Source organism: Rhinolophus hipposideros, assembly GCF_964194185.1.
Source record: "Rhinolophus hipposideros genome assembly, chromosome: X".
NCBI classification, from domain to species: domain Eukaryota; kingdom Metazoa; phylum Chordata; class Mammalia; order Chiroptera; family Rhinolophidae; genus Rhinolophus; species Rhinolophus hipposideros.
The window spans coordinates 5,311,505-5,332,242 of record NC_138046.1 but is presented as its reverse complement, the minus strand read 5'-3'; the positions used below and the strand labels follow the sequence as shown (position 1 = coordinate 5,332,242).

Genomic DNA, 20,738 nt, shown 5'->3' with positions numbered 1-20,738 from the left:
GTGACTCTGGGATGTTTTAGATGAGAGAAACTCTGACAATCTTTAGACGCTGACAATAAAGAGCGAATAAGCAGGGCACCATTGACGTGTCGGGAGACAGAAGCGTTCATCAGTGGAGCTAGCCTCAGAGTTGGTAAGAGGGAACAGTGATGCAAAGCAGATAGAAGAACTTAGATCAAAGTAGTAGTAGTTGTTGTTGTTGCTACTGCTGCTGCAAAAGATTGAGAGAAAAGACTGTGAGGGGTCCAAGGAGGTTAGAAATTTTCGTGGCGGAAGTACAGGGAGTTCCTGTCAGATGAATTCTATTTTGTCTGTGAAGTAGGCGACGTAACCTGCTGAGATAAGCGGGGAGATGGTGGGACAAGATCGACTCTTCATTTATTCCGCCGACTCAGTGCTGGCCAATTCTTTGTGGCCCTGTATCCTCTTGTTTTCCCGGAGGAACAGTGCTTGCCGTTGTTTACAAGAGTTGAACGAACGTGTGACAGACTCGGCGTATGACAGTCGGAACTACCACTCCCACAATGCAGTGCGTCTCCTGGGAAGTACGGTGGCTGAGAACGCTCAGGCCGCGCCCCTCCGCCCGCAGCCATTGGAGGAGTGCGCACATTCCCAGGAGGCCGCGCGCAGGCGGGGCTCTATACCCGGAAGCTGGCGGCGTCCGGTCCTTACCGTCTCTGGGAGCGGGCGGTCGGCGACGCCGCGCTGACCCGCGCCCCTCAGTCTCGAGCCCGCGCGCTCTGAGAGGGTGCCCGGACAGGTAAATGAAGCGGGGCGCGCTCAGCGGAAGGCAGGGAAATGACGGCGGTGGGAGAGCAGAGGTGTCCACCGGAACGTACTGGGGTGGGAGGAGGAGGCAGCGCAAGGGTGACGTACTTCTCTGGTGTCGACAGTTCGAAATGTCAGGCAGGTCCAGTTTTGGCGAAGTGCGTTTTATGCCACTGAAATGGCCTCGACTTAAAGAGTGTCAGAATGCGTCACTTAAGTTGTTACAGAAGGGAAAAAATGTTAACTTTCCCCCAGCTCGCGTTCTACAAGACCTCTCTATAGCATTTGAATCTCTTGACATCTCTTCAGCCTTCTGAAAACTCCTCGCTACGCCCTTGTTTCGATGACGTCACTTTCTACTTCATCTCCTCTTTCTGAGATCCCACGTGGGTTTCTCGTCCTTTGCGTGCCCTTTCTCCACCACCCAGTGTTGACATTCTTCTACCTCAGTTGTGATAGGAACTTTTATCTCCACCCAGATCTGTTTTCTCAGCGTTAGACCTGTATGGCGTCATTGTTATTATTGGCCAACTCTGACCATGTAATAGATTCTTTGGGACATGCCTTACATCTCCCTCTCCCATAATCCCCACAAACAATCAGTTATCAAATCCTTTTCTGTCTTATTCATTGCTCTCAACTATCTGTACCTCCATTGTCCCACCCTTGATCCCAGAGGATACTGTCATGTTTGGGACATTCTCTCCCTTTGAATGGCTGTGGTTGAGAGCATACCCACTTATATGTTTAACAGATATTTACTGAAGAGGTAATATGTGCTAGACATTCTTCTAAGCGCAAGGGATATAGCTGGAAACAAGACATAGGAGATCACTACTCGCAGTAGCTTACATGTTTATGTGTGGGAGCAAACAGGAGTGATCAAGATCATGTAATGTGGTGGTGGTGGTGGTGAATGTAAAATAACACAGGTCGTTGACTTGACAGAATAGGCTCCTATCCTGAAAAAGTCAGAGGAATTGGGTTGGAGCTCAGAGCATCACCCAAAAAGAATATTTCTAATACCAACAAGAATAGTCTTGATCTGTGACCAGACTTAAGGCTTTTCATAAATACCCCTCTGTTCTTCTGTCATATTAGTGTTTGTTCTTCATTCTTCTGTCTCCCCCAACGTTATTACATCAGAATTGGTGGTTTATCTGTCGTTGGCTTAGTTCCTCCTAAGACCCAGACAGAAGAGTTGGGGGTTGGATTATTCTCAGCTCAACTGTTTTATCTTACTTAGGGAGATAGTTGGTAATCAAAATATTTTTCTTGCCAGGTCCTACTGAATATAAAGTTATCTGTCATTTATAGTATATATAAAACCAAAACATACTCAGTGTTCATTCATTTATTCAACAAATACTTGAGGGAATAGTATATGCCACGCACTGCTGGGCACTGGGAACCTAGTGAGGATAAAATAGACACTTTGACCTCTCTTTCAAGGAGAAATAGTTGTAACAGTATATTGAGAAAATTCCTGATACATAGGCTCTCACCTGCATTCTTTTTTCTTCATTCAAGGTGAGATTATCACAGAACTTTAAGAACTCTCCCGAACAATTGTGTACATTGTTAGATTATTCACTCATTATGCTTTATTACATTTATTTGTTTGTGTCTGTCTTCCCCATTGTATATGACTCTGTTGAATGTAGAGGTCTTTTTTCACTGCTCTTCATGTCTTCAGTGTCTACTATAATGACTGCCACATAGTAAACCCTCAAAACATGTGTGTTGAACTGAAAGAGAAAAACTACTTGATCCAATCCAAATCACTTAATTTGTACGAGGCCTTCTTTATGTAAGGCTATTAGATTTATCCCTAAACCTTCTCATTCACCAAATGGTGGACCATTCCATTTCCTCAGGCTAGTTTATTTACCTTCCCTAGCTTGTTCTCATGTCTGTGTCTTCTCTTGTTCCTCAGATTCCTCCTGAAATGAGTTCCCATCTCTTTCCTGAGCACCTTGCGTGCCAGGCCCCCATTTCATTCAGTGGGCCAATTTAATAGTATGTCTCATGATAATAAGGGTGGGAAAAATTTAGTATTCATTGTGTTCCTATGAAACATTCTGCTAATCAACTCTTGCAAGGATTAGCCTAATACATCCCCTTGCAATAATATAAGTGATGATACAGGATGCTTGCTTTTTATTTTGCATTGACTATTGCCATGTGCTATGCAATGAGTTGATTCTTCCACTTTTTTTCTGTTTGAAGAGTTGCACAACCTTTATTCATATAGCACATTATGGTGTCATTAGGTTTCCTCTTGGTACAAACACATCTTTGAGTATCATTTTCTCCTTAGCCTGAGATAATGTATGGTTCATGTTATTTTGCCTCACTGTCATTTACAGAATAGCAGATAAAATTCTCAGTTTTTAAAAGTTTTGTTTCACGCAGATATATTTCAATTGTAAATTATTAGTGCAAAAGATAAATATTATCTTTTATAACCGATTTAAAAACACAACAGGAATACAAGAGTGCTTGACTCATGACTGTCATTATGATTTTAGGATGTGCCAACGTAAGGGCAGCCAGACATGCTTCTAAGACATTAAAAATTAAGCATTGTCATTTTAGGGAATTTCTTGCTGCCTATGCCTTCCTAATGCAAATGAACACTGAATTGTGTGCCATCTCTCATTTATAAGATATACGTGTGGATGATCTAGAATATTCATATACATTTTTAAAATTTTCCCAAAATAAAACTATAGAATTTAAACATTTCTCAGAACACATAGACTTGAGTGTGAGAAACACTGACTTGGCCTTTTCCCCCCAATCAGTTGCCTGAAACTCTCCAACCTCCACTGGAAGATGCCTCCACCCAGGAGGAATTTGCATCATTGTTGTGCTATTTGGTTAGCAATTTTTTAAAAACAGGCAGTCCCTTACTCACAAATGGATATATTCCAAAGGTTTCTTTGTAAGATTATTGTTTGACACTCTGGATGCAATTTCCTCTGTATATAATGCTATTTATGACATTTCGGTTGTTATGCCAACCAGTAGCATCTTACTTTACCTTAATTTAATGGACTTAAAGAGCTTCACCACAACCTATAATAATTCCTCTATAAGAAAAAAAGTCACCCCAATGAATTTTAATTAAAAAAAATAAAAATCTTCTATAATACTTACAAAAAAGAAAGAAAGAAAAGAAAAGAAACGAAACTACATCCAGAATTCACATTTGTATTCCCCCACAGTATATCTTTTTCTGGAATCCCAGCAACTGGAACAAAAATGTCCTTTCTTTGGAACCTTTTAGGCAATAGAAACGCCTTTCTAATACCAAGCTGTTGGAATTACTGTCTGGCCCACTGCTGTAAGGACTCTTAAAATGAGTAAGGAAAGAGATGGGGTAGAGGTTTTGGAGAGGAGAAGGAGGCAGGTTGGGGTGATGTGGGTATGTGGAGAGGAAGGGTAGGAGTGATTTGGGAAGAACAGTTAGTTTCTAAGATGGGAGTTTATTGTTTCCTCAAAAAAGATATGTTACATCCTGACTCCTGGTACCTGTGAATGTGACCACATTTGGAAATAGGGTCTTTGCAGATGTAGTAATTAAGATGTAAATTAAAATAAAGTCATACTGGAATAGGTGTCCCTGTAAGAAGAAAAGAGACAGAAAGTACCATGTGAAGACCTGGACACACACGGAGAACACCACGTGACTATAGGGGCAGAGACGGAAGTGCTTCAGCTGCAGGCCGAGAACCACCATGGGTGGCCAGCAAACCAGCAGAAGCTAGGAAGAGACAAGGAAGGATTCTCCCCAACAGATTTCAGAGGGAACATGGCCCTGCCAACATCTGGATTTCAGGCTTCTGGCCTTCAGAACTATGAGACAATAAATTTCTGTTGTTTTAAACCTTGCAGCTTTCGGCACTTTTTTATGGCAGCTACAGAAAACTCATACAGGATTCTTAGCAGAATGAAGTAGAATGGGGATGATGGCTCTGGGACAGCAAGGAGTGATAAGAGAACAGGGAAGGGCAGTGTCGAGAAGGGCTTTCCTTTACATTCCATTAGCTTTTCCCCCCTCTTTTCTCTGGCTTTTTTTTTCCTTCTTGAATATAATATTTATATAGCACTCTATGGTTTACTGGACATTCACATCCTGGTAATAATTAGCAGAGCCAGGTTTTCTGACTTCAAATGCAGTATTACCATGTTTCCCCGAAAATAAGACCTAGCTGGACCGTCAGTTCTAATGTGTCTTTTGAAGCAAAAATTAATATAAGACCCGGTCTTACATTATATTTTATTATATTAAATTATATAAGACCCGGTATTATATTATTTATATTGTTATGTTATGTTATGTTATATTATATTATATTATATTATATTATATTATATTATATTATATTATATTATACTATACCCAGTCTTACAGTAAAATAACACCGGGTCTTCTATTACTTTTTGCTCCAAAAGACGCATGAGAGCTGATGGTCCTGCTAGGTCTTATTTTCAGGGAAACACGGTATTAGGTTGGTACAAAAGTAATTGCGGTTTTTGCAATTATCTTTAACCTTTTAAACCGCATTTACTTTTGCACCAACTTAAATATTTCTACCACAGTTGTTTCTATTATCCCGATACTCAAGATATTACAGATTTTATTGTAAGAGTTACAATGGGGGCACGTGAGACGTTATAGGTGGGGCTTTTAGCAGTATAGGAGACAGTAAGAAATTCCTATTAGTGACATCTGAAAGGAAAGTTTCTGTTATGTGCCCAGTGTTTAACAGTCAGACATTTTAAAATTGGGGCCTGCTTTTATTGAACAAAACACTGCTTCCCTATAACTTACATCCATTGTTACTAGTTATATTCTGAATAATGCACTCCCTGTTCCAGGTAACTGTACTTTATACAAACTTGAACACTGCCATTACATTCCCCCTAAGCCTTCTCTTTTTCATGTTAAATATTTCTAGTTCCTCTAGCCATTCTTCAAACGACACACTCTCCAGGTCTCTCACCCATACTGTTGCCCTTTTATGCAATCTTGAAATGCTATAGCCACAAATGAACTCAGTATTCCGCTTCTGTTCTAACCCCACAGAGTAAAATGGCAATAGTACTTAAAGAGATCAAGATACCCTGTTTCTTAATGTAATTTAAGATTACATAAACATTTTAAGCAATTACCTCATGTCAGTTCATAATGAACTTATGGTCCACTAAGACACTAGATGTTTTTGTATTGTGGCCAAACTCAGTTTTCTTCTTGAAGCTGCTGAGGGACTGAGGCTGCTGCTTTTTCATCTCTCTGTGTCAGGAACCATATGATTTTGCCTTTCTGTTTCTCTGTTTTTGTTCCACTCCACTGCATGTCTCTTTGACCCTAAGCAATGACCTACTTCCTTATAAAATTTCAGTGACTGTTTTACAGTCATCTTACTGTGCATCAGTGAACACAGTTAGGAGCTGACACTTGTGCCTTCTCGAAGCATTCTCTCCCTTTGGCTTCCAGGCCACCACACTCTTCTGGCTTTCCTCTCCTGTTCCCAGTTTGCGGGTCCCTGTTCCTCCATCTTTCCCTCAACTGTTTGTTGAACCTTGGGTTTTGTCTTTGGTTTTCCCTCAATTTTGGTGTCCGCTGCTCTTGTTTTATTTTTCTTTTGCATGCAGTGTGTCTTCAGCAAATAAATCTGTTTAAAATGGCAAATCTAGATGAGCTCATCTAGAGATAAGAGTGCAGAACCAGTTCCTGTGGAAATTCAACATTGAGAGGCAAAATGGAGGAGGCGGACTCAGCAAGAAGACAGAAGGAGAAGCCAGATATGTAGGAGTGTTTCAAGAAGGAGGGTTAGTCAGCGATGCTGACTGTTCTGGGAGGTCTAGTAGAGTGAGAATGGAGAAGTTACCACTGAATTTTGCAACATAGAGGCTGTTGGTGATCTTGGCAAGCATGGTTCCATGGACTGTTGAGGACAAAAGCCAGATTATAGTAAGTTGAGGTGTTAAAAGGAGGTAGAGAAGCAGAGAGAGTATAGATTATGATTTTAAGAAATGGAGCCATACTGGGAGCACGTTGCAGGGTCAGTTGAGACTTTTAGGATCAAGAGACATAATGTATGGAAAGTGATTTGGAAATTATAACTTGCTACATATGTGTAAGGAGAAATCCAGAAAGAAGATGGCTGAGGACATAACTCTGGGGAACACCGTCATTTAGAGAATGGTACGAAGAAGAGACCCTGAGATAGATGGGCACTTACGCTGTGTGCTATCCTTCCATGTTGGGATTCCCCGAAAGGATTGGTGGGTTCCCTGACCTCAAGCACTTTATCATCTGTTGCTGAGTTTCACAAAATATGGCTGTGCGGGTCACCTGCAGCCAGCAGGCTTGTCATAGCTTGGGGCCCTGCCTCAGGTCTACCGAGTCAGAATTTCAGGGCATGATGCCAACAATATGAATTTTTAACAAGTGACTCTCAACTCTGCCACCTAAGATACTTATTCACACTACAGTTAGAGAACCACTGGCGTATTGGATCAAACTGAACATACTAACAAATAACATTAGGTTGAAGAGTTAGTTGAAGAATAGGAAGGCATTTTCTCATCTCTTTTTATGTTTATACTATTAGATAAGACAACCTGGGCTGTTCTGTTGGGTAAAAAATAGTACAGATCCATAAACAAGAGAAAAAGAACCTTACCCTCGTGTTCCATTGTTTTAGAAATGTTTTGCTTATGAAGGATCTTACCATAATCTATAGAAGCATTTCTCTCTTGTGGAAGATTTGGGTCATTTTCACTTTGTTTCTATAATATGAAAAATGCCTTTCTAGTAGAGGCAGTATACACACAGGGATGAGATTGTGGGTTTGAATCCCAACTCTTACCGCTTACTAGCTCTGTAATTTGGGACAGATTATGTAAGTCATCTGTACTTCAGTTTCTTCATTTTAATATAAGTATCATGATAGTGTATGCTTTCACTGATGTGTGGATTAAACGAGCTGATAATTGTAAAATGCTTAAAATGGTACCTGACACATGGTAAGTAAGCACTTAATAATTATGGGCTATTATTACTGTTAATAGGTATCTTTATGAATCTAGAGGATAACTCCTGTAACTATTTACCTAGGATAAATTTTCATGATGGGATTACTGCATTAAAGGATGAAGACATCGTTATGTCCCTTTGCTCTCTGTGGTCATTGCTTTTCAAAGGGTGAAATGAGTTTGTGCTAATTTATAAATGAACCTGTTTATCAATGTAATGTGTGTGTGTGTGTGTGTGTGTCACATAATTACATACACTCACATAAATACACAGGTGCATATTTGGTATGTCTCTATATATGTAAGCATATCAGCATGATTTAGGTTGAAAGCTTGTACAAGACTGTGATATTGTTAAATTTGTTACATTTGATATTACAGTTAGTGCCTCTTCAATACTGTCTCCAGGTAGATGTTGACAGATAGTAAGTTACTTCTGAAAGATCATTAAAGAAATATTCTAAGTGTTGTATGTCTTTTTTTCCTTTTGATAGATTGAAGCCATGGCCATTCTTTTTGCTGTTGTTGCCAGGGGAACCACTATCCTTGCCAAACATGCTTGGTGTGGAGGAAACTTCCTGGAAGTGACAGAGCAGATTCTGGCTAAGATACCTTCTGAAAACAACAAACTAACGTATTCACACGGCAAGTGAGTTCTGCTCTGCATGGGGAGAGGGTGAAAGAAGTCAATTCTAGTATTATAATCAGAACAGTGGAAAACTACTAAACAAAATTCTTGGTGGATAATTTGAATAAGCTGACACAACAGTAACCTCTACCATCTTAGAAAGTGTCTAATTGTATTAATTAGAAATTTAACTTGTAATTATTTTATTATATCACTGAAATGATGTTAATATTTTAAAGACAGATAATGGAAATGCTAGATGTAAAAATGACTTGCCCTCTAGGATATGTGAATGTTGATATAGATAAGATACATAGTATTCTTTTCTCCATTCTTTTTTTTTTAATTTTTATTGGTGAATATTGGAGAACAATGTGTTTTTCCAGGGCCCATCAGCTACAAGTCGTTGTCCTTCAATCTAGTTGTAGAGGGCACAGCTCAGCTCCAAGTCCAGTCGCTGTTTTCAATCTTAGTTGCAGGGGGCGCAGCCCACCATCCCATGCAGGAATTGAACCGGCAACCTTGTTAAGAGCTCGCGCTCTAACCAACTGAGCCATCCGGCTGCCCTCTCCATTCTTTTAGTAAATATTTACTGAGCAGTTGACTATTGCCAAGTACTTTGCCTGGTGTTGGGGCTACAAGACTTTCTGCAGTAGTTGCCCTCCTAGAGGTTATAGTTGAATGAAGGAGACAGTCAAATTCATGGACAATTGTAGTAGAGGGTATGGTAGTGGTGAGGGAGGTGACATTCCAGGTAGAGGGAAGAGCTACCGTGTTTCCCCGAAAATAAGACCTCGCTGGACCATCAGCTCTAATGTGTCTTTTGGAGCAAAAATTAATGTAAGACCTGGTCTTACTTTAATATAAGACCTGGTATAATATAATATAATGTAATATAATATAATATAATATAATATAATATAATATAATATAATATAATACAATATAATATAATGCCAGGTCTTATATTATTTTTTGCTCCAAAAGACGCATTAGAGCTGATGGTCCAACGAGGTCTTATTTTTGGGGAAACATGGTAGTAGAGCAGTATGGAGACAGGAAGGAGATCAAGGGCACGTTTACGGAGTTGCAGGTGGCTTTCTGTGACTTGTGTCCAGTGTGGTGAAAATAGAGCTAGACAGATGGGTAGAAGAAAAGCCACGTAGGGCCTTACAGGTCATGTAACAGATTGGACTTGACCCTGTGGGCAGTGGGACGGCACTGAAGGTTTTGAGCTGGGGTTGACGTGGTCAGCTTTTGCTTTAGAAAGACCATGCTGGTAGCTGCTTGGAGAATGGATTGGAGAGGGTGTAGATGGGAAATCTTAGTAATCAGATAACAAGTACGTCAGCCTGCCTCATCAGTATTGAAGAAACTTTGGTTACTTAAGGCATCCTGATTTTCTTAGTTCTTACCTCAGAAGGAGGTCCTTACTGCTTTCCAGGGCTACGTCCTTCTATAGCCTCGGATGTAGCCAAAGCCACTGTAAGAGAGACGCCCCAAAGTACATTGTTGACTGAAATGAGAGAGCCCACAGGCGAGTACTTGGGGCCGGTGAGGCAGCTCAGCCATGTTTAACTAGTGCTTTCCATCTCTGGTCATGGCAGCCCCTTCAGTTCGTGGTGCCTCCCTGTGGTAGCTTGGTGACCTGACATGTTGCTCTTCAGAAGCTTCTGCTTACATTTGACTGTTTGCTGTGCAGTTATGTAGCTAATCTAGGAAGGGAGGCTAGGATTTGTTATTTCTAGCTGTGCAGCCATATGCTCAGCTCAAAGTCTGTTACTCTGGAAGAAGTTACGGGATATCAGGAGACAACTTACCATCTCAGTCTACTTTTCCCAGCCCCCCAAATATCTGGGTGCACTCTTCTTCCCCAATATAGAATGCTCCTCCTCCCTGCAGGAGGTGGCCCCAAAGACTCATCTGATCACTGTGCCCAGCTCCAAGTCCCGAGAGTGGGTGACACACAGGGATGGCTCCTGTAGCCCACTTACCTTAACCTGAACGACAAGCCATGTGTTCCCCTGCTCCCCCAGCCCCACCCAGTGGACAACGGTGAAATAAGAACAGCAGCACTGCAGTGGAAGCTACAAACTCCAACTTACGAAGGGAGGAACGAGAAACATGTAGAGGCCTCTGCGGCCTAGCAACGTTAAAATTTGTGCTTTACCACCATTGCACAGACTTCGTGTTGTGCCCCGGGAGTGGTTAGGGCCCTGCTTTATGAGAGGATCCCTTGTCTTTCTTCCGTGACTCCTGGCCTGGTTCTCCAGGAGGCTCTTCCTGCTTCGTTATCCTCTCTGGCCACATTGACTGGGTGTTAGAGAGTTGTCATGTGTGGGAACTGCACGGTCTTGTTGCCTGCTGCTTGCTGGGATGGTTTACTGGCCTACAGGTTGCCCTTCGGGGTTAAATACTGCCAGCTTCTTGTCAGTATGGCTTTATGGTTTCTTAAGAAACTTATCAGGCTTGCTATCTGTGTTTCTAGTCAGTTCCCAGGAAAATGCCCAGAGAAAGCACGTGCAATTCTTTTGAGGCAAGACCGGGAAGTAGGGCATGTACCTTCCACTTACATTTTATCAGCCACAACGTAGTCACATAGCCATAGCTAGCTCCAAGAGAAGCCAGAATATGGAATCCAATGAAAATGTGGTTTTATTAGTAGTGTAAGAAGGCTGCGCTCTCTGACTGCCGTGCCTCTCCACCTGCGTCCTGATCCAGTTCAGCCTATTATCTTCTGAAATGAAGCTCCATCACCGAGTTGTTTTTCTTTCCTTTTAACCTTCTGCCTTGGTCTCCCCTATAATCATATTCTATCACCCCTGTCAAAAATATCTGTTATTGCTATATACCAAAAGAAAACTGTCCATTTTACAGTAAGACAATCATTTCCACCCTGGAATCTGCTCTTCTGCTTGCTGTTCCTTTCTTCTTTGGTGGCATCACCAGCCATTCAGTTGGCTGAGCCTGGAACTTTGGAATCATTTCTGACTTGTCACCAAACCCTTGCTTTTCCCACAGGGGGTACTTCAATCCATCCCCTCTCTTCTGTCCCCACTTGTCACAGTGTTAGTTCAGGCCTTTATTATTTCTCATTTCTAATAGCCTCCTCGTGACTGTTTTTTTCTGCTCCCTCCTTAAATCTGTTTTCCACATTTCTGTGATTACACGTTCTTGCTTAAAGCCCAGTGCTTTTAGAATAAAGCCCACACTTGACCTTTGAAGTTTGGTCCATTCCTGACCTTTCTATCTTATCTTTGTAGGACTCCTTGCCGTCCCCTGACCTATGAGTGTTATTTCAAGCTTTAGTATATTTTTTTTAGGCTTTTGCATCTTGGAATTTCCTTCCCCTCCAAGGCCCCCTGGTAAATTGTTGCTCATTTTACAGGTCTCAAATGAAGTACTTTCTTAATTCTTTAATTCTTCTAAAAGGGCACTTCTGTTCCTGTCCCCTCCTTCAGCAGGCACTCCTTGCCGTCGGGCTAAAGTTTCTTAAACAGGAGTTGGAAGATTCTGGCCCTGCTCCCTTCTCTGGCCTCATCTGTCACTACTTCAGCCCTCAGTTTTATTCTCAATCATACTTAGCTATTTGCATCTCAATGCTGGCTTCTTTGTTTCTTCCTACCCTTTGCAATGGCTATTACCTTTTACTGGAATATGTTTGTCTTTTAAAAAATCTGACTCTGTCTTCTTAAGCTTAGATGTTTCCTCTCCTAGAAACCCCTGAGTCCAAAACTGGGCCAGATGCCCTCTTTTTGTGTGTCTGCCTAGAATCCTGGGTTTGTTCATATTGTAGCACTTACCAGACTGTATTATAATTGCAATCTTTATTTTTTGTCTCTTTTTCCTGACTGTAGGCTCCTCGATGGCAGGGACTGTCCCTGTTAACCTTTTTTGTCGTTGCACCAAGTTATTCCCAAGTGTGGTTTAGGAGTAGGAGAAATAAATTTTGTAGTGAACAGGATGGTTTCCATTTTGACATGTTGTGTTTAAGTTGTCTGTGGTACATCCGGTCGGATATGTCTAGTAGACAGCATATGTGGGCCTGGAGCTCAGGAGATAGGTCAGATATAGATTTAGAAATTGTCATCGTAATTGTGTGGTAGCTAAAACGGACATCAACCACAAAACATGAAAGTGGATGCCACCCTCCAGGGAGTGTGTGTGAGAAAAGCTGGGGCCTGAGGAAGCTGGAAAACATCAACAGAGAAGCATAAAGCAGGGGAGCCTGGTGTCAAGTACTATAGTGGAGGGAAAACACTGTCTAGAAGAAGAAAGTGGTCAACACTACCAGGTGTTTCACAGGGAGCCACTGGCTATGGCCACGTGGAAATCCTTGGTGAAATTGATATGAACTTTTAGAGGAGTGAAGACAGTTTGCCTGAGTGTCCATACCTCCTCGTACTTCCTGTCAAGCCTGCATGTGAACATTAATAATATAATTCAGCAGGTACTCCTGTCTATCCACTCGCCCCAGGTAGAAATATGGGAGGCAGAGTTGAATTATCCCCATGCCTCACTCCCAACAGCCAGTCATGAAGTTCTGTCCTCCTATTTCTTCTGTGTGCCCTCTTCTTCACTGCCCATGGGACTTGAGTTTATTTCCCTTATTGTTTCTTACCTGCTCTGCTGCAGGGGAGTCTCCTGCCTGGCCCTCCTTTCAGTCAGTTCCCCACACTCTAACCGAAGCATCCTTTCCTGTTGGAAATCTGATCACGCTCACCCAGAGCTGAAGGCCTCTGATGCCTGTTCACTGTTCCTGTTCACTGCACAGGGAAGGTTGAAAGTCCTGTATAACCTGGTGTTGGCTCACTTCTCCAGCTTCATGCATGCAGTCGCTTTATTGTTCTTACATTCCGTCCCCTGGTCATGTGACCTAATTTTACTGTCGTGAACCCATTACGTGCTGCAGGCCCTGGTGCTGCTTGGTCTCACTCCGGAACACTTCACCACTCCTCCCCTTGCCATCTCTTACTTAGCCTTCAGGTCTCACTTTAGACATCGCTCTCCTGTTACCCTTCACCAAACTCTGTTAGGTACCTCCTGTGTCCCCGGAGTGCCATGTGCTACCCTCAGCCCCTCACCCTACCATGCTGCCCTGGAATTCTGTCAACTGATCTCTGAAGAGAGGGACTGATGATTTGGCTTATTTGTATCCTCAGCACCCAGGCAGCTACTGACACAAAGCAGACACCGAATAAATATTGCTGTTGAGTATTTGGTAGAAAAAAAAGCGTTTGCTTTGAGATCTTAGGAGAGGGCAAGGAAAAACGTATGGCTCATAGAGGTTAGTCTAATTGCCTCCCTCCTAAGGTGTTCTCTCGTGTTCAGGCCTTAAGAGTCCAATTATGCTTTTGTCACTATCATTTTAATGGGTACTGTGCATGTTGCTGCACTGTGTAGCTAGGGTAGAGAGCTGCTTTTAATTTCTCATTTGTTCTTTTCGGTTTGGCTTGAGAGAAACAGGTATGCATAGGGGAGGGGGAGAGGGAGAACAGGCAGACAGTATCTGTAATTAGTGGTCCTGAAGTTGCTTATATACGGAAGATAAAAGTGAAAGAGAGACGGCTCAGAATCACAGTAATTTTTATATCTTTTATTCTGCAGTTATTTGTTTCATTACATCTGCCAAGACAGGATTGTATACCTTTGTATCACTGATGATGTAAGTAACTTGAAGACATGTTGCTCTTTAACTGTGTACTGTTAACGGAGTCAGTTTTTAATCAGCTATATCTGTGGTAGGTAAAGGTGACATAGGTGTAACTGCCCGCAGCTGGAAATTTTTTCTGTACTTTGCATTTATCATATAGAGCAGCAGGTGACAAGAAAAGTTGATACCTGGGCATATGCAAATCAGCTCAGTTTTGGTAGCATTTTCGCTTAACCCCTTGTAACTTACACATTTATCCTATTGAGTAATGAGAATTGGTGTTCAGAATTATGACCCTTTGATATCAAATCCTCTCAAAATTTATTTATCTGAAATATTAAAGTATTTCATTCCTCCAGTCAATAGTTAATTTTTTAATGTATATGAACTTTGTGCAAACAAAATCACAATACGCTATGATCAGCTTCATAAACCCGTAGTCCCCATTGGTAGGTTCTAGACTCAAGATGCTCAATAACTTAACCGTGTCATCAAGGTACTTTCTCTCCTCTGCTGTCCTTAGTGTCAGCCTCTTCCTAGACACATTACCCTCCTGGTTGCATGGAGCCACATGCTTATTTACTCCTGTGCAGAGAAGAGGAACTATGTCTTGCTGTAGGAATGAGGAAACTTTTCCCAGAAGCACACCCTCCCCTCCCCCTGTTTTCAAAGTGGACTTCCTTTTATGTGTTATTGACTAGGGCTAGGTTATATACTTATTTCTAAATTGATCACTGACAAGAGGCATGCTATTGGCATGACTGCCATAGGTCAGGGTTCTTAACCTTTACTGTGTCACAGACCCCTTTGACACTCACAGGCCCCTCCCACAGTGTTTTAAAATATAAAGTAAAGTACATGACTAAACAAAACCAAGTATATTGAAAGGCAGCATTTAAAGTATTTTAAAAATTGATATAGTGATATATATATACTGCTTTATGAATTCATTAAATAACAAGATTTAGTCATAGGTTTAATAACTAATAATAATTTTAAGTGGTGATGAGTATAAACGAAATTTCAAGATGAAATAAGATTTCTATTGGTGACAGAGTCACAGCTACTTTCTAATACTGTTATGGTTTCTTATGTTCACAATAGAAATTTTACTTAAGGATTGGTGAAAATAACAATGTAGTTTTTTTTTTTCTATCCAAGTACATGGGCCCCTTGATTTTGGACCATTGACCCCAATGTAAGAAGCCCTGGCTGAGACTGAACACCTTGGGTGACGTGGAGATGAATGTCAACCACAGTGATCACCACAGAGATTTTTATTCTTGGTTTCACAGCATTTTTCTAAAATTACTTTCAAAAAATCCAGCTACATCTGAAATAACTAATGTGAATGGGCTTGGAGTAGATGAGAAATATCACTAAATTTGGAACAGTCAGAGATGAGTCTTGTATTTCTCGAGCTACAGGTGTGTGTGTTTGTGTGTGTGTGTGGTGTGGTGTGTGTGTGTGTGTGTGTGTGTGTGTGTGTAAACACTTTTTGGCAAACTGGGCCCAGACTCGATCTTTTCAAATTTATCACCACTGTTGAAAAAAAATTAATTCAGAGTTTATGTCAGTTGTGTTATCTTTGTATGAAAGACTGCTATTATTAAGGATTTATTAAACATCTTGTGCTAGGCCATCTAATAGATCCTGTGAAAGATACAGAGGAGGTAAAACCCAAAGCCTGCTCTCAAGAAGCTAACCTTGGTTCTGTTATCTTCAGTGAGCAGTAATCAAACATATTTGGATTGGACTCTCAGCTCTTTTATTTACTAGTTGTCTGACCTTTGGCAAGTTAGTTCTCTTTGCAGAACCTTTGTTTCCTTATCTGTAAAGTGAGGTCAGTGCTAGTTCCTGCTCATGGAATCATTGCTCAGTAAATGTTAGCTGTTCTTACGGTTGTTGTTAATCATCCATCTCATCCTTTGTTTACTTTATAATGTACACTCTGTGTTGATCTCTTAGGATTTTGAACGTTCCCGAGCATTTAATTTTCTGAATGAGATAAAGAAGAGGTTCCAGACTACATATGGTTCAAGAGCACAGACAGCACTTCCATATGCCATGAATAGCGAGTTCTCAAGTGTCTTGGCTGCACAGCTGGTAAGATCTTTCTCAGTATATAGTGTTTTCAATCACATCTTCTTTATTACCTCAAAGCACCACGAATGTAGGGGACCCTGACCTGCAGTAGTTTTCCTATTGTGTTATTATATGCCAACATAGTAAAGTTTCCCTCATAAAAAAATGGAAAGGGGCCATTTTAGGGCAGAGCTGATAACTGGTGACATTCTCTATTAGTAGTGGTCAGAGTATCTCAGGACTGGGAAGGACACTAAGGATCATCTAGTTAAGCAACCCATCTAATGCAAGAATCCACTTAATGTGCCACATGGCCTCTTAACCTAGTCATTGATCTTCTACCATCCCATGAGGCAAGTTTCATTTTTGAGCTGCTCAAAGGAGTCATTTGAAAATCTCTTAATCTGTATGAATACCTAATTGTCAGTTCAGTGAAGTTTGACATATGTATACACCTACGGGTGAAACACCACCCTTTCCAAGACGGAAAACATCTTCATGACTCTAATAAAAGTTCCTTCCCCAATGCTCTGCCTCAGGCAATCACTGTTTTATTTCTGTTTGCTGTCACTATAAATTAGTTTTGTCTTTTCTAGAATTTCCTGTAAATGGAATCATACATTATACACTCTTTTGTGCCTTGTTTGTTTCACTTAGTGTAAGGCTTTTGATATCCATCCATGTTCTGTAAATCAGTAGTACCTTTTCTTGCCTAGCAGTATTGTATGCATATAGCACAATTTCTTTATCCATTCACTTGTTGCTGGATATTTGAGTTGCTTCCAGTTTCCCCTATCGTGAATAAAACTGTTATGAACATCCATATACAAGTCTTTATGCGGATGTTTTCGGATGTTTTCATTTCTCTTGGGTAAATACCTGGAAATGGAATTGCTGGGTCAGATGGTGAGTATTATTTAATTTTATAATAAATCATCAAACTTTTTCCAAAGTAGTTGTACCACTTACATTCCTACCAGCAAGTCCGTGTTTCTGCATCCTTGCCAATACTTGTTATGGTCTGCCTTTTAATTTTAGTCATCCTAGTGGGTGTGCAGTGCTAATCTCATTGTGGTTTTAATTTGCATTTCCCGGATGACTAATGATGTTGAGACCTTTAGAAATGCTTACCTTTTATCCACGAAACTATTTGAGTTGCAAAGACAAAAGTTCTATCTTTGACTGTGTTGTGAATGAGAAAAAGGGCTTATTTTAATTGTATACTTTCCTTTTCACTTCTTCTGTGAGTGTTCTTTTTTACTCTAGATTTTTGAGTATTATACTTTGAAATATGCATTCCTCTGGAGACGAAGTTTCTTTACCTAGTTATAAATCTTTATTATTCAGTCAGTTGGTTTGTTTTATACTTCTCACTAGGAAACATTCATATACAGGAAACTATGTAAAATGTCACCAACAAAAATGTACCAGCACATAAAGTAAATAGGGTCAGCTGGCAGCTAGGCTTTCAACTTAGCCAGTTTGTCATTAGCTCCAGTTCTGTGTGTGACCCTCTGAATAAATCTGTACCCATTTCCTCATCTATAAATGGAGATAATAATAGCATCTTCATGATAGAGGTTTTGGGTAGATTAAATAATATCCCCTACTTGAAGCATTTGGCACCGTGAAGTGACTGGAATATCCTTTATTAATTACTCCATAATTGTTAGCAGTGGATGATAATTTTAAAATACATACTATCATCAGTGTTTTACATTTATAGGTCCTATAAGAAGGCAATGAAAATAGGAAGCATATCTGATCCCGGATCAGATAAGACAAGAACAGATGCTCAGAAGCTGGGCCATCCCCTACCTCACGATACCCAAGAAGTGGGGAACAATTGAGGGTGCCCTTTCTCTGTCCTGTTCTTCTTGCCCCAACTCTAGTCATCTTTTCTTCTTTCTTCCTTGTCTGAGCACAGACCATATCACCCCCTGCTTCTGCTCCAAGAGTCTCAGATTTATATTTGATATGTTGTAATACACTTAGCTTTATTTAATTTAAAATAAGGTGGTAGTTTTGTACTGGAACACATTTCATGTGGCAGCATTTTTTGTGTGTGCTGCCTGTATTTTTCGCTAGGTCTGGTAACAGTTTTTGAATGAAGTGACATGTATCTTTTGTATTAATAGAGACATAATATTGTAGCATTTCTCAACATCATTCCTCTTCTTTTTGTTTTCCTATTGTAAATAATGTGTGGATACCATAAGTTAAATATTATTTTCTTATAGAAGCATCACTCTGAGAATAAGGGCCTAGACAAAGTGATGGAGACTCAAGCCCAAGTGGATGAACTGAAAGGAATCATGGTCAGAAACATAGGTATGTTTCATGGCATAGTCCATACGCACGTGGGCAAAAAAAAGGTAATAGTACACGTGATTGGGGTCAAATTATTCTAGAGAGGCTGAAACAGAACTTCCTTATTCTTACTGTTGGAAGCTAATTGTCAGGTGAGATGTAGAGATGAATTATCTGTGAGGCGGTCCAGTCTATGAATAGTTTCTTTTCAGTACTTACAACTGTTCTTCACTCTAAATTTGTTAATTTACTTAGCAAAACTAATTTCTGACACCCTGACAACAGTCCAGCAGCTTACCATCGTTTAGTCAGTTTTGGGTAGAGATACTCAGATGGCTGATGTTATCACTACTAGATACTTCAAGTATAACTATTTGACATCCTTAGAAAGTTTATGGCTCTTGATTAAGAGAAAAACAGAATTGGACCAAAAAACTGTTATAGCCTTCCAAAGTATGAACTGTGATATAAATTTCATCAGCCTGTGTTTTGTCAAGAACCTGTTTAGCACATTAAAATAATCCAGAGAAATGCATCAAGTTTATTTTTAATTATTCAGTGGTATTTCGATTTAGGACGATGCTAATTTTTTAAAAAGCACTGGTTCTCAAAGTGTAGTCCTAGGGCCAGCAGCAGCAGCAGCATCTCCTGGCATCCTGTTAGAAATGCAGATTTTCAGGCCCCGACCCAGACCTACTGAATCAGAAACTCTGGGAGTGAAGCTCAGCAATCTTTGTTTTCACAAGCCTTTTGGAGAATTCCAGCACATACTCAAGTTTGAGAACCACTCCTTCAAATACATCTTCTAAGGGGAATGAATATCTCACAGACAATAACTTTTATAAAATTAAACAGAAGTGATTATGTAATTGTTTTATAAGATATTTAATTGAGACATTATCAAATTTTATAAATGTCCATTTACTTAAAATTTTGGATTTAGCATTTGAGTTATTTTTATATTATTAGAACAGTTACACATTACGAAAGGACATTTTTAGAAATGTACTTTTGGTCTCACCATCCTAAAGACTCATTTCCATTTTCTTTCCTTTCCATTTTTATCCACATGTATACATAGTTGTGGTCATAGTTTAGATTCAGTTTTGTGGAGGCAGACATGCCTGAAATTGAGTCCTGATTTCACTCCTGCTTGCTGTTAGCCCTTGACCAATTCTCTAACCTCTGAGAGCTTTATTTCCTAATGTACAAAAGGGAGGTAATGGAACCTGAGGGTACCAGAGTAAAGGAGGTAATGTATGTAAAAGCACTTTGTACCGTGCCTGGCACACAGTAAGAGCTGAGTGACTGTTAGCAATTGTTAGTCTACGTTATGCTCATGTAGTGTTTCATTGAGTTATGTCATAGGTTACCAATTGTGTCCTTATTTGGGACACTGACTCTTTAGAGCTGTGGTACCCAGGGTGCTGTTTTACACCCACACAAGGAGCTCGCTTCCGAGTGTAAGCACTGTGCTTCCTTCATGAACGTCTGACCTTGAAAATGCCCGTTGGGCTGAACAGTGTGCTTAGAGACTTAGGTAAAGCAGTAGCAAGCCCTCTTTGGCAGCAGTCCTCCTGATTTAGAGGATCGTGTTCTAATAACAGTTCTGATAGAAATGTTATACCCATTATGTTTTTTTTTTATTATTTTCTTAAGATTCATTTCCAGGAACGAGATTAATACTCAAAAGGCAGAGACATTTTTGTGGTTCTTGATAGGTATGTCTCTTGGCTATTTGAAGTGATTTCCTTTTACTGATTTTAGTTTTAATTCTATATTTAGATGCAGACAAGAGAACCTATTGAAAAAACTACTAATATTTATTTTCCCCTTTTGTTGGTCTCTAAACATCTTTATTTTGCCTGAAAGCGGAAGCAGCCAACTACTACAATATTATTCATTGCAGATGCATAATGTTTCCAGAAAATGAACCTCTTTCATCAGCTTTTAGACTTACTTAGTTTTAGAATAATATAAACAGCAGATTAAAACTGTAATCAAAAATGTTTCTAACCATCTCCCTTTGATTTGATTTTTTTACCAGTTTCATTGAGATACAACTCACTTATACAATTCACCCATTTAAAGTATACAAGCCAGTGGTTTTTACTGTAACCACAGAATTGTGAAACCATCACCACAGTCAATTTTAGAACATTTTCATCACCCCCAAAAGCAATCCTGTACCCACTTACACTCACTCCTTTTTTTCCCCTCACCTCCAGACTTAAGCAACAATTA

At 40.3% G+C, this 20,738-nt stretch overlaps 1 protein-coding gene across 2 annotated transcripts in view; it reads left to right on the top strand.

Moving 5' to 3' along the window:
- The first annotated feature begins 591 nt into the window (after positions 1-591).
- VAMP7 (vesicle associated membrane protein 7) overlaps positions 592-20,738 on the top strand; it is a 43,294-nt gene continuing 23,147 nt past the window's right edge. The window contains exons 1-5 of one of the 2 annotated variants that reach the window (XM_081041941.1): positions 592-760; positions 8,313-8,467; positions 14,054-14,111; positions 16,068-16,205; positions 18,425-18,515. In XM_081041941.1, coding sequence (XP_080898067.1) covers positions 8,322-8,467; positions 14,054-14,111; positions 16,068-16,205; positions 18,425-18,515 — 433 coding nt within the window. In that variant the 5' untranslated portion in view covers positions 592-760; positions 8,313-8,321. The remainder of the gene's footprint in view (positions 761-8,312; positions 8,468-14,053; positions 14,112-16,067; positions 16,206-18,424; positions 18,516-20,738) is intronic. The other variant, XM_081041942.1, reaches the window with a different exon arrangement.